The 18959-nt window shown below is 46.6% G+C and overlaps 3 protein-coding genes across 5 annotated transcripts; 2 read left to right on the top strand and 1 right to left on the bottom strand.

The window, feature by feature from the left end:
- The first annotated feature begins 195 nt into the window (after positions 1–195).
- Positions 196–8074, top strand: slc16a6b (solute carrier family 16 member 6b). Of its 3 annotated transcripts, none has more exons than XM_079745661.1 (6): positions 196–326; positions 1268–1517; positions 2087–2230; positions 3784–3912; positions 4492–5349; positions 6391–8074. In XM_079745661.1, exons 2-6 carry the CDS (start codon positions 1283–1285, stop codon positions 6657–6659), a joined length of 1635 nt encoding a protein of 544 aa, XP_079601787.1. In that variant the 5' UTR covers positions 196–326; positions 1268–1282; the 3' UTR covers positions 6660–8074. The 3 variants fall into 3 exon arrangements, with proteins under 3 accessions (XP_079601787.1, XP_079601786.1, XP_079601788.1); XM_079745660.1 differs by having other exon boundaries at positions 1263–1517; XM_079745662.1 differs by lacking the exon at positions 3784–3912 and having other exon boundaries at positions 1263–1517; positions 6391–8073.
- Positions 8075–9096: 1022 nt separating this feature from the next.
- mmp25a (matrix metallopeptidase 25a) lies at positions 9097–12169 on the bottom strand (the record flags this gene model as incomplete). Its single annotated transcript, XM_079747087.1, has 5 exons — positions 9097–9230; positions 9591–9763; positions 10189–10279; positions 10869–10982; positions 11743–12169. 5 exons carry the CDS (start codon positions 12167–12169, stop codon positions 9097–9099), a joined length of 939 nt encoding a protein of 312 aa, XP_079603213.1.
- Positions 12170–13318: 1149 nt separating this feature from the next.
- LOC307082931 (uncharacterized protein) lies at positions 13319–15543 on the top strand. Its single transcript, XM_079746685.1, has 2 exons — positions 13319–13373; positions 13519–15543. The coding sequence occupies exon 2, from the start codon at positions 13538–13540 to the stop codon at positions 15323–15325; it is 1788 nt and encodes a 595-aa protein (XP_079602811.1). The 5' UTR covers positions 13319–13373; positions 13519–13537; the 3' UTR covers positions 15326–15543.
- Positions 15544–18959: the final 3416 nt, after the last annotated feature.

The raw sequence follows: 18959 nt of genomic DNA, 5'->3' as shown, positions 1-18959 counted from the left end.
AGTTAAACCCGCATCACGCTCTAAAGCATGTCGGAAAGACAATTCGATTTAGCGAAGGAAAGAAGAAAAAATAGATCGCGAGGTGTGATGCATCTCCGCGACAACGTTGGAGGAACTTGTGGGTGCCGCTGAATACCGGCTTCAGCCGGAAAAACCCTGCTGCAGCAGACAGTTGACGTCGCAGGTGGAAATAAAAAAAAAAGAGCACTTATTTATACATCCCTCACGGTGAAAACGAATACGATAGCGGAAGTATCACAGGAGGAAGCCGAGTGTTCTGACCGTCCCCGCGGCTGAAGCTCCCCGCAACTGAACCATCTCCCCGGGTAAGTGAACCATTTCAACAGTTAACCCAGCCGCCCTCGGGGGCTGTAACCATAGCACGTCCCCAACGCTCATTTGAAGTATAACTTGTAACGTTATGCATTGTCTTCAATAAAGGAAATTGGGTCATCTTGAGATGATTTTAGGATTTTTACGATTTTTACTTCCACCCGTTAATTGAGATTGATCTAAAGTATGTCATGTATCACAATGTGATTGTAACATAGATGTGCTGTAGCAAGGTGAAGTTGGTTAGAAAAGCGCCTTTGACATCTTCCCTCGGCGCTACACTGCGGAAGCCTGAGCCCAGCATGGTGAATTGGGTCGAACGTTACTGGTGCGTGTGTTATAACGACGTTGCATAGACTTTAACCTTGTCGAGGAACCACACGGCAAAACGTTAGTATCTATCTATTCTCTCGCTAGTGCGGAATCATGCGGAAAATGCTACGTACAAAAAAAATGATCCTCAAGACATGTCAGCTGTCAGCATCTCAACAAATAGGTCATTATCTGTCATTTTGTATAAATATTGTTTGCTATTGTTAATAAAAAATGATTTAAATACAAGTTATAGATACATGCCTCACATTTAGTACTTAGAGGGAGGGATCAAATTTGAAAAAAAAAAAAAAAACCTGTCACACGCGTTGCCCGCGAAACGCGCCTAAACCAATGGTCTATGCAAAAATGATGGACGATTTTCTACGCCTCTACCGCGCGTAACGCGTTCAGTGGCAGTACCAGTTACTAAAAACGCAGATGTTAAGCAAATCCCAGATTTTAGTGTCCTATTTTCTTTAATAATCTGGATTTTGTGTGACGCAAAGTGAGACCATTATTCTTGCACCAATCCGACACACGCAGTTGCCAGCTCTGCTTCTGACTAGTGTTTTTAGTCGAACTGCTCCGTGCTAACCCAGCCTCTGTTCCCCCAGGGCAGTCCGGCCAGAGGACCATGAAGCCTATGGTGCCTGCCGGCGGCTGCACCGGGCCCTGTGTGTACCCCGCCGTGCCCGATGGCGGCTGGGGTTGGGTGGTGGCGGGGGCCTTCTTCGTGGTGGAGGTGTGCACCTATGGCACGATCAAGAGCCTGGGGGTCTTCCTGGAGGACCTGATGGAGGAGTTCGGGGAGAGCAACAGCCGCGTCTCCTGGGTCATCTCCATCTGCGTCTTCGTCTTCAACTTCTCAGGTCAGCTCTTACTCCGAGGCACATAACCGTTATTCATATTCATATTCAGATTACTTGATTGACCTTTTGGGGCCATGTTGTTACATTTTTTAACACCTGGACACCTGGTGGCGTATATTACGCCACCAGGTGTCCACCTAGATGTAGGAGGGATAGATAAGCAACATTTGCTAGAATCCACTGCGTAGGCTGGTAGACTGATTTATCGGGACATCACTAAGGCAAAGGGCTAATCACACTCACACCTGGTGGCATAGTATTACCCTGTTAAGTCAATTGAAGAAAGATTACAATACATTGAATAAAACACAGGCCTACAACAAAAAGTATGCTACGGCAAAAACATATACTTTTTCTTTGCATACGTACAAACAATTTATATTTTTGCATGAATAAAAGGTGCATATAGAACTAAACGATGCACATCCATTTTATCCCTGGTATTTCCGACTTCATCTCTATTAGAGAAGAGAGGACAGTTGTTGTGTGTGTGTGTCCATCTCATGACGTCACACACACACACGCGCACACATCCACCATACAGTAACAGATGCCCTTGTACCCCTCAGCCCCGCTGTCCACGGTACTGAGCAACCGCTTTGGCTCCCTGCCCGTGGTGATGACAGGGGGGGTCCTCATCTGCCTGGGGACCCTCAGCTCCGCCTTCACCACCTCCATCAACCAGATGTACATCACCCTCGGAGTGGTCTCAGGTATGTGTCAAACACACACGTACGCACACACCTGGCAGCTTCAGGGTGGATGTTGGATTCTTTCATCTCTATGTGTATGAAGAGCAATGTCCTACACATTGTGTAATGATGTGTCTAGGGATCGTAACAATGTCCTACACATTGTGTAATGATGCGTCTAGGGATCGTAACAATGTCCTACACACTGTGTAATGATGCGTCTAGGGATCGTAACAATGTCCTACACACTGTGTAATGATGCGTCTAGGGATCGTAACAATGTCCTACACACTGTGTAATGATGCGCCTAGGGATCGTAACAATGTCCTACACACTGTGTAATGATGCGTCTAGGGATCGTAACAATGTCCTACACATTGTGTAATGATGCGTCTAGGGATCGTAACAACGTCCTACACACTGTGTAATGATGCGTCTAGGGATCGTAACAATGTCCTACACACTGTGTAATGATGCGTCTAGGGATCGTAACAACGTCCTACACACTGTGTAAGGATGCGTCTAGGGATCGTAACAATCTCCTACACACTGTGTAATGATGCGTCTAGCGATCGTAACAATGTCCTACACACTGTGTAATGATGTGTCTAGGGATCGTAACAATGTCCTACACACTGTGTAATGATGTGTCTAGGGATCGTAACAATGTCCTACACACTGTGTAATGATGTGTCTAGGGATCGTAACAATGTCCTACACACTGTGTAAGGATGCGTCTAGGGATCGTAACAATCTCCTACACACTGTGTAATGATGCGTCTAGCGATCGTAACAATGTCCTACACACTGTGTAATGATGTGTCTAGGGATCGTAACAATGTCCTACACACTGTGTAATGATGTGTCTAGGGATCGTAACAATGTCCTACACACTGTGTAATGATGCGTCTAGGGATCGTAACAACGTCCTACACACTGTGTAATGATGTGTCTAGGGATCGTAACAATGTCCTACACACTGTGTAATGATGCGTCTAGGGATCGTAACAACGTCCTACACACTGTGTAAGGATGCGTCTAGGGATCGTAACAATCTCCTACACACTGTGTAAGGATGTTTCTAGGGAATGCTAACAAAGCTTGAAATGAGTGGGAAAATTTTGTTTAAGATAAATGATTGAAAGGATAGGCTGGTTTGAAATATGACCAAAAATATTATTTATTTTCATGTTGCAATTTCGATTAAAATTGGAATGTGATTTTGCAGTTCCTCATCACAACCCAGATATAAGAATGCATATACCCTCCGTGTTTTCCCTTCACAGATTCACTCCTACCTCTCTCACTCTCATATCTGCATCACTCTTTTTTTACCCCTCCCCCTCCCGATACTGAAAAGTGCCAACTCACCGACCCCCTGTTTCTTCTTTCCTTCCCTCTGTCTCTCTTTTTTTCTCGTCGTCTCCTTCACACACGTTTGTCCACAGCGGCCTCTGTCACAGCAGGCCCGTCTGTCGGCGGCTCAAACCCCCCCCACAGCCTCTGACCGTGACAGCATGACCCTCCAGGACAGTGCCCCTATTGCTCTCCCTTGTGCCCTTTGTGCTCTGCAGGCCTGGGCTACTGCCTCGCCTTCCTGCCCACCGTCACCATGCTGGCGCAGTACTTCTCCCGCCGCCGCACCCTGGTTACCTCCGTGGCGTCCTCGGGGGAGTCCTTCGCCGTGTTTGCTTTCGCTCCGGGTTAGTCCCCGGGTTAGTCCCCCCTCCCCTCCACCACACATAACGAACCACATTTTACAAATGTTGTTTGTTATGCGTGGTGGAAAAATAGGTGCAGAACTGTGCGCGTTTTTGTTCTTCTATATATTTAGAAAATACATTGGGGCAGGTTTATTTAAAGGTGCGCTTAGAATGCAACTATTGCCTGCATTGCAGTTTCCCCGAGCGCCTACCTGAGGAAGGTCAACGTAGCGAGAAAAACCTTTTGAAACGATTATTGAAGTTATTACGTTATTGAAGTCCGCTTCAGATATGAAAAGGCTACCTTCAGATCCCAAATAGTGGGTCAACTGTAATCAAGATGGTTAGAAGACTCGTTAGTCTGACCTATTTCATCGCTCAATAGGGTGTGGTAGGAACAGAAGGCTGATGTCATGTTTAGAAGACGGAACTCTTACATGGCGTGTGTGTTTGACGATATGAAAGCTTCAGAGATGGTGTCGATGTCCCTCCGGGGGAACCACAGGGTTAGGGTTAGTCGTGGGTCTTCTCACACGAAAACGCCGTAAAAAAACCCTCCGTCTTAACCCCTCTTCTCAGCATTCATGACGCTGAAGAAACAAATCGGCTGGCGCTCCTGCCTCATCGTCATCGGGCTGATCCAGACGGCCGTGATTGGCTGCGGCGCTCTCCTTCGGCCGATCATCATCCAGCCCGCCGTCGACCCGCCGCCGACCGAGCGGGACGACTCCTCCGAGGGGAGCTCCGTCTCCCTGAAGGACGACTACGAGCTGGAGAACGAGCAGACCAAGACGTCCATCGGCTCCGGGGACTCAGGCATCACCTCCCTCTCGACCTCCTGCAACGAGCTCCCGGCCCCGGCCCCCGCGGCGGCCGACCCCCGGGACGAGGCCGACTCCCTGATGGAGGCGCAGCGGGAGCCGGGGCGCGGCGCCGCCGCCCGCGGCTCCCCGAGACCCAAGCTGCTGGACTTCTCGGGGCTCCGGGACAGCGCCTTCATCTGCTACTCCCTGTTCGGCCTCTTCGCCACGCTGGGCTTCTTCGCGCCGCAGCTCTACGTCATCCGGCTCAGCAAGAGCCGGGGCGTGGCCGACGACATGGCGTCCTACACGCTGTGCGCCATAGCGGTGGCCGAGGTGTGCGGCCGCCTCTCCGTCGGCGTGGTGCTGGGCCGGTGGGCGACGGGGAAGCTGCGCGTGCTGCTGGCGTGCGTGGCGCTCCTCTGCCTGGTGCTGGTGGCCTTCGCCCTGGTGCGGGACTTCTGGGGCCTGCTGTCGTGCTGCGTCCTCTACGGCTTCTTCCTGGGCATGGTGGCGTCCACGCATATCCCCATGCTGGCCGAGGAGGAGGTGGTGGGCGTGGAGCGCATGGCCTCGTCCGTGGGCGTGTACGTGTTCATCCAGAGCTTCGCGGGGCTCGCCGGCCCACCGCTTGGAGGTACGCGCCCGACTTTTTGGAGGATGGGCATGACGCCATGTGTTTAGGGCCGAACGGTTTGGGGAAATGATCGCATTGCGATTATTTAGACCAATATTGAGATTATAATTTAGTGTGGGATTTTCTTTTTAAGGTTCCTTATTTTCTGTATTATTCACTAAACAAGCAATAAATCATTCTGTAGTATGACCAAAACAACATTGGAAGCAGTCAACATACAAACTGCTCTTTCCTTTAGGCCAGGCCTACGTGAAGAGATGAATTGATGCATTCATTGATATTATAACATCTTTATTTTACTATTGAATTGTTAAATGAAAATAAATGCAAATCTTACTCTCAGTGACAGCCTTTGCGATTTGCAAATCGCTTTCTAATACGTTGCGATGTCGGTGTGAATTTGATTAATCGTTCAGCCCTACATGTTCTTCTCAGGTGTGTCTGTAGGGCTAGCCTCTGCATGCCCGTGGCCCAATGGACCAGGCTGAGTAACCTTAGAGCCCGCCCCCCTGATCCCTAACTATCTACAGGTGGTGGTTCCTGCTGTGATGGTCTGAATCCGAGCAGTGCTTTGTTTCTCTGGGTTGAGTCGTATTACATAAAAGTAAACGTGTGTACTGTAAACCGGGGGGAAACCAGGACCTTGGAAGGGCCCTTGTAACAAAGTCCATGCTAGACGGCAACTAGGTGGCTAGTATTGGGCTACTCCAGACAAAAGGACTCAGGGTGGGGATGTTGAAAGGCCTGTTTATTGTAAAGGTTTGTTGAAAATGTTACATGGCCTGATGGCCTGTTGCCCTCCAGGAGAGCGCTCCCTTTTGGGAGACCGCTGGTTTAACCTGTGCACACTGATTACTCAAAGTGCAGCCTCACCGAGCCCTAGAGTCCAATCAGAATGGCCCAGGTGAGGCTGCTTAAACCAGCCATCATCCACACACACATAACCTACAGCATAGAACACATTACAAAATCAACCTAGAAACCGCTTTATCCTTGACCGTCTTGACCCTCTCCTCTCTGTGGTTTTATCGCCTGTCCCAGGATGGCTGGTGGACATCACCGACAACTACGGCTCTGCCTTCTACTCCTGCGCCGTGGGCATGGGCCTTGGGGCCTTGTGCCTGGCCATGGTGGGGCCCGCCAAGTCTCGCGCATCACGAAGGAGAGGCGAGGGAGCCGGTAACCACGGCGACCAGACGAGTGACCCGCCGAGCCGTCCCGAAGACGACCAGGACTTCCCGGAGGTCGACCTGGCCCCAGGGGAAGAGCCCCACGGTGGTGTTAAGGGGACCGGACCTCACGACCTCTAGACTCAGAGCCTACGATAGAGAGGCAGGACCCAAGGAACGCTGGCTTGGGATTCAGACTGCAAAGGCAGTACAGATGTCAGTAGTGGGATGTTTAATCACTGAGGAATTGGATGTACCCTTCTTCACATGTCCAGTCCACAGACACACGCAACGTCTGTCCGGTTTGTTTTGGCTGATGCCAGCGTAATCTAAATGGTTTTACTCTCAGGTGCAGCCATTGCATAGTTTGCATGAAGACTCTTTGAAGTGATTCCTTTTTTTTCCATAAAGGAAACAGAGTCTGTTTAGAGACCAAAGACACGGCCTTGTAATGTGTTCTTGCATGGCCCCCAAACACTCTCCTTTTGGTTTTTAACTTTCACAGACCTTTCTTTCTCTCCAGGCCATTTCATCCATGACATGGCACAAATCTGCTTCTTGGTGTCAAGTAGCTTCTTAGACATGGATAAAGTTTGATAGATGTCATGCAGTTGTGGTTCAATGCAAGAAAGAAGCAATGGTTTCACCTATAGCATACAGCAAGTCATTAGCAAACCATCTGTTTTTAGCAAACAAGCATTTCATGTTCTTGGACGGTCCATAGCTTCGCAATGCTACGCATGTGGCTCCAATTCATGTGGCTCAATCAGACATCTATTTCATTTTAAGTCTGCTTACCCTTTTTCATTGGTATGTGTTTGACGTCAAGCTGAACTGTTTACTTAAGACACGTATTCTGTGAGGATACAAATCGTCCCTGGCTAGAATGGGTGAATACAAATTCTGTATTATACTATATATGTAAATAAATAGATGTATTTTTTTTAAAGCTGTGTTTTTCTTTTTGTACTTAGATGTAGGTGTTTCTTATGTTTTGATTGAAATGACATCACATTATGTGTACATGTTGGCAAAAATATGCCATGCTCCGTAATGTTTACGTTTGACAATACCTTTTAAAACAGAAGCCCTTTTTGTCAAGCTAAGATCATCTTTGTCCTCTGATCTGTCAATGTACTGCTGAATAAGATGTGTGTCAATGCATCTTGAAAATACTGTAGATTGCTTTGTAAAATTTTTATTTAAGTGTATTGTATTTAGGTTTTTTTTCTGCAACGGCATGTTTTTCAAGTTCTTAAACAAAATGTAAATAATCAAGTATCTCTCTTGTGAGTGCTACAGGGTCAAATGTGTTGATAAAAATGCAAAGATTAATATTTGAGCCCAGGGACTAGGCTCAGCATGATGTCACTACACTGAACCTGATGGGCCTTGAACCTGTGTTCCCCACCTCCTACTGATTCACCGCTGATGACAGTGGAAACACTTTCTTTTGAACTAATATATCCTGAACTAATATATATATATAACATTTGCTTGGTTTTTCTCCTAAATCCTGAACAAGAGGCCTAAAGTTGCCCCTTTTATAAACGTATCACCATGAAAACAACACCATATTCTTCAGTTCTTCCCCAGCGTGTAGCTGAGACACCCTTACTCAACCGCTGTGATAGCGAGCCTGTCCACACAGTACATGATGCTGTTGTCTCTGACCTCCAGCATTGGGTTCTTGCTACAGTCCCAAAGGGCTTCACAGGTCCATGATATTGGACACCTGTACTAAAGCCAATGTGCATGATAAGGAAAGGTAAGAACACAGACCATGCATCCACCTCCCAGGACAGATAGAGTGTGATATGGGTTGTTGAGCACAAGATCGAAAAATCGGGTCAAAAAGAAGCTGTTGTGGGTAAATATGGTGAATAGGGAGTTTAGGTCATATAAATACTTTTAAACCATTTTAAAATGTCCACATTTATTTTAGCCACAGGCTTCATCCACCAAATGGCATAGCTTATGTTGAGTTTTTGTAATGCCATATTCAAAAAATATGTCATAATGTAAAATATATAATTTAATGTTATTTTCAACAAGCTGTTTTCGTTAAGTTATTTGATTTTACGGGGGACAAAGAAAAGAAGCATTCGCAGGAGGCCATTGTTTTCTTATCCTAAAAATATGAGAAATTTGACATTAGACAATACAATTTCACATGATGCGTACTAAAATGCGTTTGGTGTCAAATGCTATTGTATAGTTTTGCACATAATCATATTGGTTTATCCAAACAGTTTGGACACCAGCAGGAACACTTGAGGCTCTTTTCTCCACAGAAGCCTTTATTAGTCCAACGAGAAACCTTTGCCGTGTAATAAATATACATATGTATGTACTGTAAATATTAATATTTCTTTATAGTTTGAACTCTTTCAACATGACATTACGCTAATTGTTATACAGAAAAGCTAAATCGGTTACTTGTTTATTTTTTATATTTGCGCTCATAAGCCCAGGCTAGTTCAATAGGCCAGCACTATGATGATGATGATGATGAGGAGGAGGATGCAGATGATGACGATAACTCTAATAGAAGAGAGGAAGCGATGAGAGAGGCGTTCTATTGGTGGAGGGACTTGACTGGATCCGGTTGGTCGAAGGAGTACTCCGCCTTGTGGTGCATGATGAGCCGGTTGTTGGCAAAGTAGAAGCTGTCTGAGCGCGTCTCGAACGGGCTGGCCACCATCTCTGCGACTGGCGGCGGGAAGGGGGGGAGGTCAGAGGTCAGTGACGTCATACACAGTAGCAACCTCATTAGGCCATCACTGGTTTGATAGTATACTGCAGTTTATCAATCTTGCCTGTGAATCACATGCATATATCTCGCTCTCTTATAAACTTTTCTTAACTACAGTAGCTGCATTGTTGCGTTTAATAATACACCATTAATTCACGTTAATTTTAGCCAGAGTTGGTAGATGTCCTGCCCCGTTTCTGCTCTCTTCAGGTGGGTTCTTCTCATTATTTGTTCTTGGTTGCGTGAATACCGCAAGAAGGCTTTGGCTAAACCTCAGTGTGGGTCAATAAGTAAGTCCCCATTTTGCGGTATCTTACTAGTGCTGGGGTCCAGATCAGGGAGACTGTAGATGTGTTCACACGTGTTCCTGCTGAACGGGATGCAGAAGCCGATCTCAAAGTCGAATGTTTTGAGCAGGAGATTCCGAAAGAAGTGCCTCTCGATCAGTCGGAGGCGGTTCACCGCCCTCCTGCCCACCGTGAACTCCAGCCTGGGAAATGTTTAGTTTACATTAGTAAAATGAACTAATCTAATCCAAAATGACTGACTTCCAACCCAGATTAATTACAACATGTATGAGTTAAACACTTCTTAATGTAGAACTGGTACATTCAAACAAAATTTTTGGAACTAAACAATAAAATTAGATATAATAAAATAGAAAAATATAATAAAAAAGATGGCAGCTACCAAACTGACTTCAAACGGACATTTTAAGTAGTTTATTAATAAGTAAATATTTTTTTGTCAGTAAAACTGATGACGAGGTAGAAAGCTATTACTGATTACCGAAATATGGATCGTACCGATAATATCGTTATTATGAAGCAATAATCAGCCTATAAAATAAGGTGTTATTCATCACCATCACACAGGAACACAGCTGTGTTATCTGTATCTAACATGGTGACTTACGTGGCCCCAATTTCCTTGAGGGCCAGAAAGGAGGGGGAGAAGTGATACTGTATGAACCGGCCTGGGTCCACCTCGAAGACGTCCTTGATTTCTGGAGAAAAAGGAAGAGGGGGGGAGGAGAGCCATGTATTTGACTAAACAAAGCACAAGCAAAGCACACAAACACACACACACACACACACACACGCATACACACACACGCACGCATACACACGCACGAATACACACACGCACGCATACACACACACACACACACACACACACACACACACACACTCAGAAACACATACTCACACACACCCACACACACATACACACACAAACACGCACAAACACACAAGCACACTCACACAAACAAACACACAGACAGACACTCAGAAACACATAGACACACACAGAAACACATACACACACACTCAGAAACACATACTCACACACACCCACACACACAAACACACAGGCACACTCACACAAACAAACACACAGACAGACACTCAGAAACACATACACACACACACAAACACATACACACACACACATACACACGCACCCACACAAACAAAACACATGCCACAAAAACACAACCTCTCAAAAAAACACCCACACAATCCTACACATACAGACACAGAAACACACACCCACACAAACACACACACACACAGACACACACACGCACGGACCGGTAGGGCAGTGTTTCTTGATGTCCAGGATAACCGCTCCGCTCTGCAGCTCTCGGATCTTGAAGCGGGAAAAGTTGATGTTGTAAACGTTGTCTTCCGGGGAGCACAGGAACTCTGGGGAGAGGAGCGTTCACCGTCAGCCTCTCATCCACACCCGTTGGTTCACCTGCTTCCCTTCCCCGCGATACGGTGAACCGCCACATAACCCACAACAACATTCAGCAGTGTGATTGTTATGTATGTTATCGATCATCTTCCGCCGTCCGTCTGCCAGGGTGATATTACTGGGGGTAATATTTGTATCCACCCAACATTCCTTCCATTATTGTATTTATTAAATAATAATAAAAATGTGGACACCATAGAACCTTTTTTTTTTGCAGTGGTTTAAAAAATGAGAGAGTTTGTGTGTGTGTGTGTGTGTGTGTGTGTGTGTGTACGTGTTTTTGCATGCGGGTAGTGTGCTTGACTGTGTGTGTGTGTTTAGGGTGTTTGGCTGTGTGTGTGTGTGTGTGTATGTGCGTGTGTGTGTTTGTGTGTGTGCATGCGGGTGTGTGAGACATAGGTGGCATTGGTGTCATTGAAATCTCTGGCTAATCCTGCAGGTCTTATCTGAGGTAGCTCCACAGCGACCCCTGTAGAGCTACACGCACACACAAACACACACACACACACACACACACACACACAGATAAAATCTAGAATATTGTCTATTTTTAGTTGGATTAATTAAACTAATTTTAATTTAATTAATTTATCAAACAATAATAAAGCTGTACACAGGACAGCTTTATTATCCTTCATCCTCTCTGGGATGAAGGCATGGTACCCCAACCGGTCCATCCCTGGGAGCGCTATGTCCGGCCATGCTCACCTCTGGTGTACCCCCTGAGCCTGAGAACGTGCTGCGGGGTCACGGGGTCACCCCGCTTCCATTCTGGAGGCACTCTCTCCTCCTGCTCCTCCTCGCGAGCGGGCCCCTCAGCTGTCCCAGCGAGGAACCCGTTCCACTCCACCTCGCCGGGCTCCTCAGCGGTCCCAGAGAGGAACCCGTTCCACTCCTCCTCGCCGGGCCCCTCAGCGGTCCCCGAGAGGAACCCGTTCCACTCCTCCTCGACCGAGGGGCTGTTGTCCCCGGCAGGCCCCGACCACGTCATCTCCACCACCACCTCGGGGTCCCCTGCCTCCCCCACCCCCTCTCCCAGGGCCCCCGCACTGTGCTGCCTGTCCCCCTCAGCTAGTCCGCGGTCGGCTGCGTCTACGCTCTCCCCCGGGGCGGCCACCATCTCATCCGTCTCCATATCGTCCTCCAGGAAACGGACAGACAATCACCCTGTAGTGTCCAGAACAACCCGCACACATTCACCCTCTCAGCTCTCCAGGAACCACCGGTAAGGTCTCCAGAAACAACGGATGGACAATAAGATGTTACAGACTAAGAGAAAGTAAGGGTCCTTCGTGTGTTTTCTGGAACAATTGGAGCGGTTCTTATCGGCAGACACACGCACAAACACACACACACATACGCAGGGTATCTCAAAGAGATTATGTCAGTGCGTATGGGCTTTGAGATCTGAGTCAATCCCTAATTAAATCGGTCTACGGGAGCTTCTGTGGGAACGAATGGGATCTGTTAGCCATAGAAGCTAATCATACAATGTTATTATAACTGTCATTAGGTTTAATTTATTTTTCATGAAACTGTACTTTTCAACTTACTAAAAAATCACCAAGAATAAATCACCAAGAACAAACAAGAGCAGAAAAAAATGTATAATGATTTGAGAGCACAGCAGAAGGTATACAACAACAAAGGTCCCCACCCTATCTGCTCCCTCCCTCGTCCATTGAAAAGGGTTTCACACACCTCTGATTGACAGGTAAGATGGACTCACTGAACCAATCAAGGTAGAGAAGCACTGAATGGTCAGAAATTAGGCATGAGTGGTTTGTCCCAGGTATCAGATATTGTCTATTACACCCAGAAAGTAATGAAATATTGTGCCGTCAAAAATCACTTCACCTAAATACTGAAATACTTGAATTTAATTATGTGCACTTTCCACTGTACATGTGTGATTTAGTATTTATTCTGTAGTAAAGGACCTCTTAGCCTACTTCCCTGTGTGATTTATCTTTTTTATTTTGTATTATTTTATGTATGTATGTATTGCTGGTTACTTTATACACTTTATTTTATTATTGCATCTTTTATATTGCGCGGGCTGCTGTCAAGCCATTTTTTCCATGTTAACTTATTCAACTTATTTTTCCTCTATCACGGGTTGAATGACTAAACATGCTGAACCTCTGCCCAAACCACATCCGTCCAAACAGTCAATATCCCAACAGCTCCTTCGTCAGCTCAGGGTTCGAGCTCCAAACATGATTGGTTGGTTGCCTGAGCAGTATTCTATGTTGTGCGAGGCACTGATGCAGGAAGAGGAAGTAGAATCAAAAGGGGAAGGAGCAACGAGATGAAGTGAAGGCTGAACTTATCAATCGGTAAGTTCACTTTTATGTTTTCAGAGCTTTTATTGTTCATTTAAAGCTTGATTATCACACGGGAAGTAGTTTTTATAGTTTAACATTTAACATTATCTTTCTGTCTGCCTCCCTTTACCTTACTCTGTGACTGTTTGTCTGATAGACGGCCTGACTGATAGACGATGACCAGATCAAGGACTCCCCTTCTCCTCTGCCTCCTCGCTCTGCCTCTCTGGCTGCCTGTCCGCTGTTCCTCTAGCGGCGAAGCGTCGGGGATGGTCACCACGGCAGCCATTCAAGAGTCTTCTCCACGGCAACCGCCGACCCCCAACCCAATGGTCCCACTGCAAGAGGTCCGCCGAGACAACTCCACCACCAGCACCACCACCACCACCCCGACACCATCACCACCACTGCAAGAGGTCCGCCGAGACAACACCACCACCAGCACCACCACCACCCCGACACCATCACCACCACTGCAAGAGGTCCGCCGAGACAACACCACCACCAGCACCACCACCACCCCGACACCATCACCCCCACTGCAAGAGGTCCGCCGAGACAACACCACCACCAGCACCACCACCACCACCCCGACACCATCACCACCACTGCAAGAGGTCCGCCGAGACAACACCACCACCAGCACCACCACCACCACCCCGACACCATCACCACCACTGCAAGAGGTCCGCCGAGACAACACCACCACCAGCCATCCTCCACCACCACGACTGCAAGGTGTCCGCCACGACAACACCACCACCCCATCAACACCACCGGCACCACTGCAAGATGTCCGCCACGACAACACCACCACCCCACCAACACCACCGGCACCCCTGCAAGGTGTCCGCCACGACAACACCACCACCCCATCAACACCACCGGCACCACTGCAAGGTATCCACCATGACAACACCACCACCCCACCAACACCTACACTGCCAGGGGTCCACCACAACACCACCACCACCACCCAACCTCCAGCACCCCCACTAGAAGGGGTCCACCACAACACCACCACCACCAACCAAACTTCAGCACTCCCACTAGAAGGCGTCCACCACCAAGACAACACCACCACCCAACCTCCAGCACCACCACTAGAAGGCGTCCACCACCAAGACAACACCACCACCACCACCCAACCTCCAGCACCACCACTAGAAGGCGTCCACCACCATGACAACACCACCACCACCACCCAACCTCCAGCACCTCGACTGCAAGAGGTCCACCACCACCACCACCGCAACAACACACCTGGTTTGGAGAACACAAACATCTCCACCACCAGCGATCCCAGCAGAGCCTTTCCATCCACCCGGACTAACATCAGCGAGGTAGGCTTGTTGCTCGGCGCCACAGGTGGTGGAAGAAGCAACACGAGCGTTACTGCGGTAACCGTCGCCGTGGTGACGTCGGGGGTCCAAGGCGACGCACAGTCGGACGGGGGTCGGGGGGAAAAAGGGCGGGAGGGGAGAGGGGAGGAAGGCGGGAGATCCAACTGCCCCCTGTCCTCGGGGAGGGTGTGCTTCCTGACCATGTGGGCGCTGGCCATGGCCGCAGCGCTCTTCCTGGGGCTGACCATCTTCCTCTGGGTGCGGCTGTTGGTGCGCAGCCAGCAGGCCCGGGGGGGCTCCCCCGACCCCTTACCCAGGGAGGGAGCGCTGGACCTGGGGGACATGTGGGCGGTACGACGGTCATCAGTGGGGGAGCGGGCGGAGTTTTGGTACGCCAGCCCCAGGACGGCGAGGAAGAGAGAGGAGGCGAGGACGTATGTGAGGGAGGGGAAGAGGGAGAGGAGAGGAGGGAGGAAGGGGATCACGGGAGAGGAGGAGGTGTCTGGGCTCTTGAACCAGCCCAGAGTGACCTTAGAAGATATCAGTGATTTCTGGTCAGTCAATGGGCGGCTGGCGACACAGGGGCGAAGTGAAAATACAAATGAATACATGTATTATTAACATTCTTCGGGCAACCTGGTTCATGCAAAAAACAATTGTTGCCAACTAATGCATTACGATTGGTATTGGTCTTCTATCCTGCGGACCAATCACAACACAAGATAGACTGTCTCAATGTTTGATCAAGTGTAACTTAATTTGTTTTCATGGTGTAGCCTGCATGTAACATGTTGATCAACCTGCGGTACTATCCATGTTAATATAGTGATTGTTTTATGTCCTGTTAATTGTGAAATGAAATTCTATCTTTTTTTAAATAGAATTTATTTTTATTAAAAAAAATAAATTTATTATTTATTCTATCTTTTTTTAAATGTCTTCATCTAATACTAGTCATTGCTCCGGTAGAGGACAGCCCACTCAGGTCTACTGCGTTCTTCTTATCAGGGCCGATGGTAAACGTATCCTGTGAGGCCCGGGACCTTCCGAGAACTGACTCTTCATGATCTAAAAATGGCGGCCGCTGTTTGACATAGATATCAGTTCAGGTTGAGTCAAAAGGCGTGTCTGACACTTGGCCCTCATCATGTCTGACAAAACAGGATGCCTACGTCCGATTTATCAACAAAATGTTGATGTGTGTGTGTGTTTGTGTGTTTGTGCATTTCTGTGTGTGTGTGTGCGTGCATGTGTGTGTGTTTGTGCATGTGTGTGTGCATTTGTGTGTGTGTGTGTGTGTGTGCGTGCATGTGTGTGTGTTTGTGCATGTGCATGTGTGTGTGTGCGTGTATGTGAATATGAGCTATTATCTTTAAAACATGTTGAATTTAATGGTTGGTATGAATGCTATAATATTAATGACCCTCATTCAGTGTTACCAGTTGTCTCCATGTGTGCTAGCTAGATAACCATGAATATATAGAAACCAAAGAGTGTGTGAACACCACCAAACTGTTCCGTCAGGTAAACGCCCTGAACCACTGCCGGAAATTATAACTGAAACTTGAGAGAAAAAAAAAACGACACTACAACGTTTTTTTTCAGGAGTTGCGATCAGCTTACATTTTCATACCCACAAAATGAGATTTGTGTTGTGTCCATTGGTACAAGGTTAAAGGGTCAATGGGATTCAGAGTATACTTTACTGATCACAAGGAAAATGCTTACTATCGCTGGTGCTCTGCTGAAAGATAGAAATAATACTAATACAAATAAAAATAAATACCTAAAAACTAATATAACAACAAATATAACCGTAAGGAAAAGTTGCAATATAAAAAATAACAATGTGTACACCAAATGTACAGGATATATATGCAATGTTTACTGGCATTTAGAGGTACTCTTCATCCACAATATGATGTATTTGCAAGTAAAATTTGTATACGTTAGTGACAGAAGAGAAGAAAGGGGAATGCAATTTAAAGCTTTGTTTCGTTTTGCCTTGATAGGCCTTGATAGGTATTCACAGGCCAGATGCAAAGCTGACCCCAGCGACCGGCCTGATCTTGCGATTCGCAGGAAACTTTGTTTCAATGAGATCCCTAATCTATTTTATAGTGAATCCGAGTCACGGTTTGACATTAAATGCCGCTCATGAGGCAAGGCAGGGCAAGGCAACTTTATTTATATAGCACTTTTAACACACGAGGCAGACTCAAAGTGCTTCACATAGAAACATCGTCATACAATAAAATGAAATAATAAAATAAAATAGATAAGGAAAATTAAAAGTGAATGAGTGCTCAACATCTTCAGCATGTTAACCAAGGCCTTTATACCAACTTTCAGAAATGGTCGTCCATCAGTGCTGATCGTTTCACTCTGACCATAAATTATAGCGCCCCCGTTGACAAACCTTTAAAAGACCTGCTCTCGAGGATGCATTTAACTTGAGACACCTTTTGTTTATTTTATTTTTTACCAGTCAGGGTTAAGGGCAACATTTTGGAATAGCAATACGTAAACCCCATTATAACAATCGTTATCGACAGACACTGTTAATACCTACTTGAATATATTCCCCCCCTTGACATCTGCTGTGATTCCAGAGAAGTGCTTTTACATTTGGTCTGTGGTAGAAGGTTATATTGGTGAAAGTTCCAGCATTAGTGTTGTGGAAGCTACTCTATAGATGTATAATATATGAATTATTTTCTTTACAGGTTGATAAACAGCTAAACATGCAACAATGTTAAAGTGAGAGTCTTCACAAAAACAACGAATGAAACAAAACAACACTGAAGACATGCTGTGTAAATGGTGTTTGTGGCATGAAACAACAAAATAAAAGATTTTCGCAACTGTCTTATAACGCCCATGACAGTCTCCACGATGTCTAATGTTGTGTCATGTTTTGCTGACAACAGAAACATTACACGCAGAATTAGGTTCTGTTTAAAGATCAACTTCTCCTTTTGAGGGTGGGCCCACAGTTAAAGGGTAATTCCGGTGTAAAATGGATTTGGGATATGTTTTGTATGATAACGAGTTGAAACGTTCGTTTTGGAGCACAAAAAACGTATATAGACGCTTTCTTCAGTTGGCTGTTTATAGCCGATTCTATCAAAACACTATAAACTTAGAACGATGGGGGCACTGGTTAAGGTAAAAACTAAATCGCTATTTTAAACCACTTAAAAGGCTAAAAGTAGCCCGAAAAAAAGTAGCCCGACCCTTAATAAGGGTCTTAACATATAAACCAAGGCATTGAGAACTTTGTAAGTGTACAGATTGTTTATTAAAAAATACATTTTATACACACAATACCATCAGTAGATCACCCGTCGACGCCATTTTGTTTTTAAGACTCGATAGGTAGATTGACGAACACAGTGTTTGCCAATCTACTTATCGAGTCTTAAAAACAAAATGGCGTCGACGGGTGATCTACTAACGGTATTGTGTGTATAAAATGTCATTTTTAATAAACAATCTGTACACTTACAAAGTTCTCAATGCCTCGTTTTATATGTTAAGACCCTTATTATACTACCAAAGAAGTGTCGGGCTACTTTTAGCCTTTTAAGTGGTTTAAAATAGCGATTAAGTTTTTACCATAACAAATGTGTTACATCTGGCACTGCTACGTCAGTGCAATGTGTTTTACAGTAACGTGCGATTCACGTGACCGTACCTGTTTTCAGAGAGTTGCGTTTTGGTTAATAAACGGAGAGCACGCTCCAAGTAAGCTCTGGCTTCAGTCTCCGTTATTCATACATAACATTGGCGACGAGAGATGGCTGATTGCTCCCTACCACCACCCTCCCCCTTCCTAGCTCTACCGGGAGAACCACCGGTGCCGTGGCCTCGCTGGATTTCCTCGTTCGAAACATATATTCTAGCTGCCGGCTTAGAAGATGTTTCGACAGTAAGGAAACGTGCACTCTTGCTGCACTGCCTAGGAGCGGAGGGACAGCGCGTGTTTGGAACTCTCGGCAACGCAACAACTTACACAAATGCCGTGGAGCTACTAAAAGCACATTTCGCAGCCCCACAAAGTGCTCTGCTCCGTTGCGTCATATTTCGACGGAGGCACCAACGGTCGGGTGAGTCAGTGACGCAGTTTTTGGCGGATTTACGAGGTTTAGCTAGCTTGTGCAAGTTCGGGGCCTTACAGGACGAAATGATAAGGGACCACCTGATACTGCACACGAACTGTGACAAAATAAGGGAAAGACTCCTACTGGAAAAT

Source organism: Pollachius pollachius, assembly GCF_949987615.1.
Source record: "Pollachius pollachius genome assembly, chromosome: 11".
Lineage (NCBI taxonomy): Eukaryota > Metazoa > Chordata > Actinopteri > Gadiformes > Gadidae > Pollachius > Pollachius pollachius.
The sequence above is the reverse complement of the archived record's forward strand: the minus strand, read 5'-3'. Positions and strand labels throughout refer to the sequence as shown.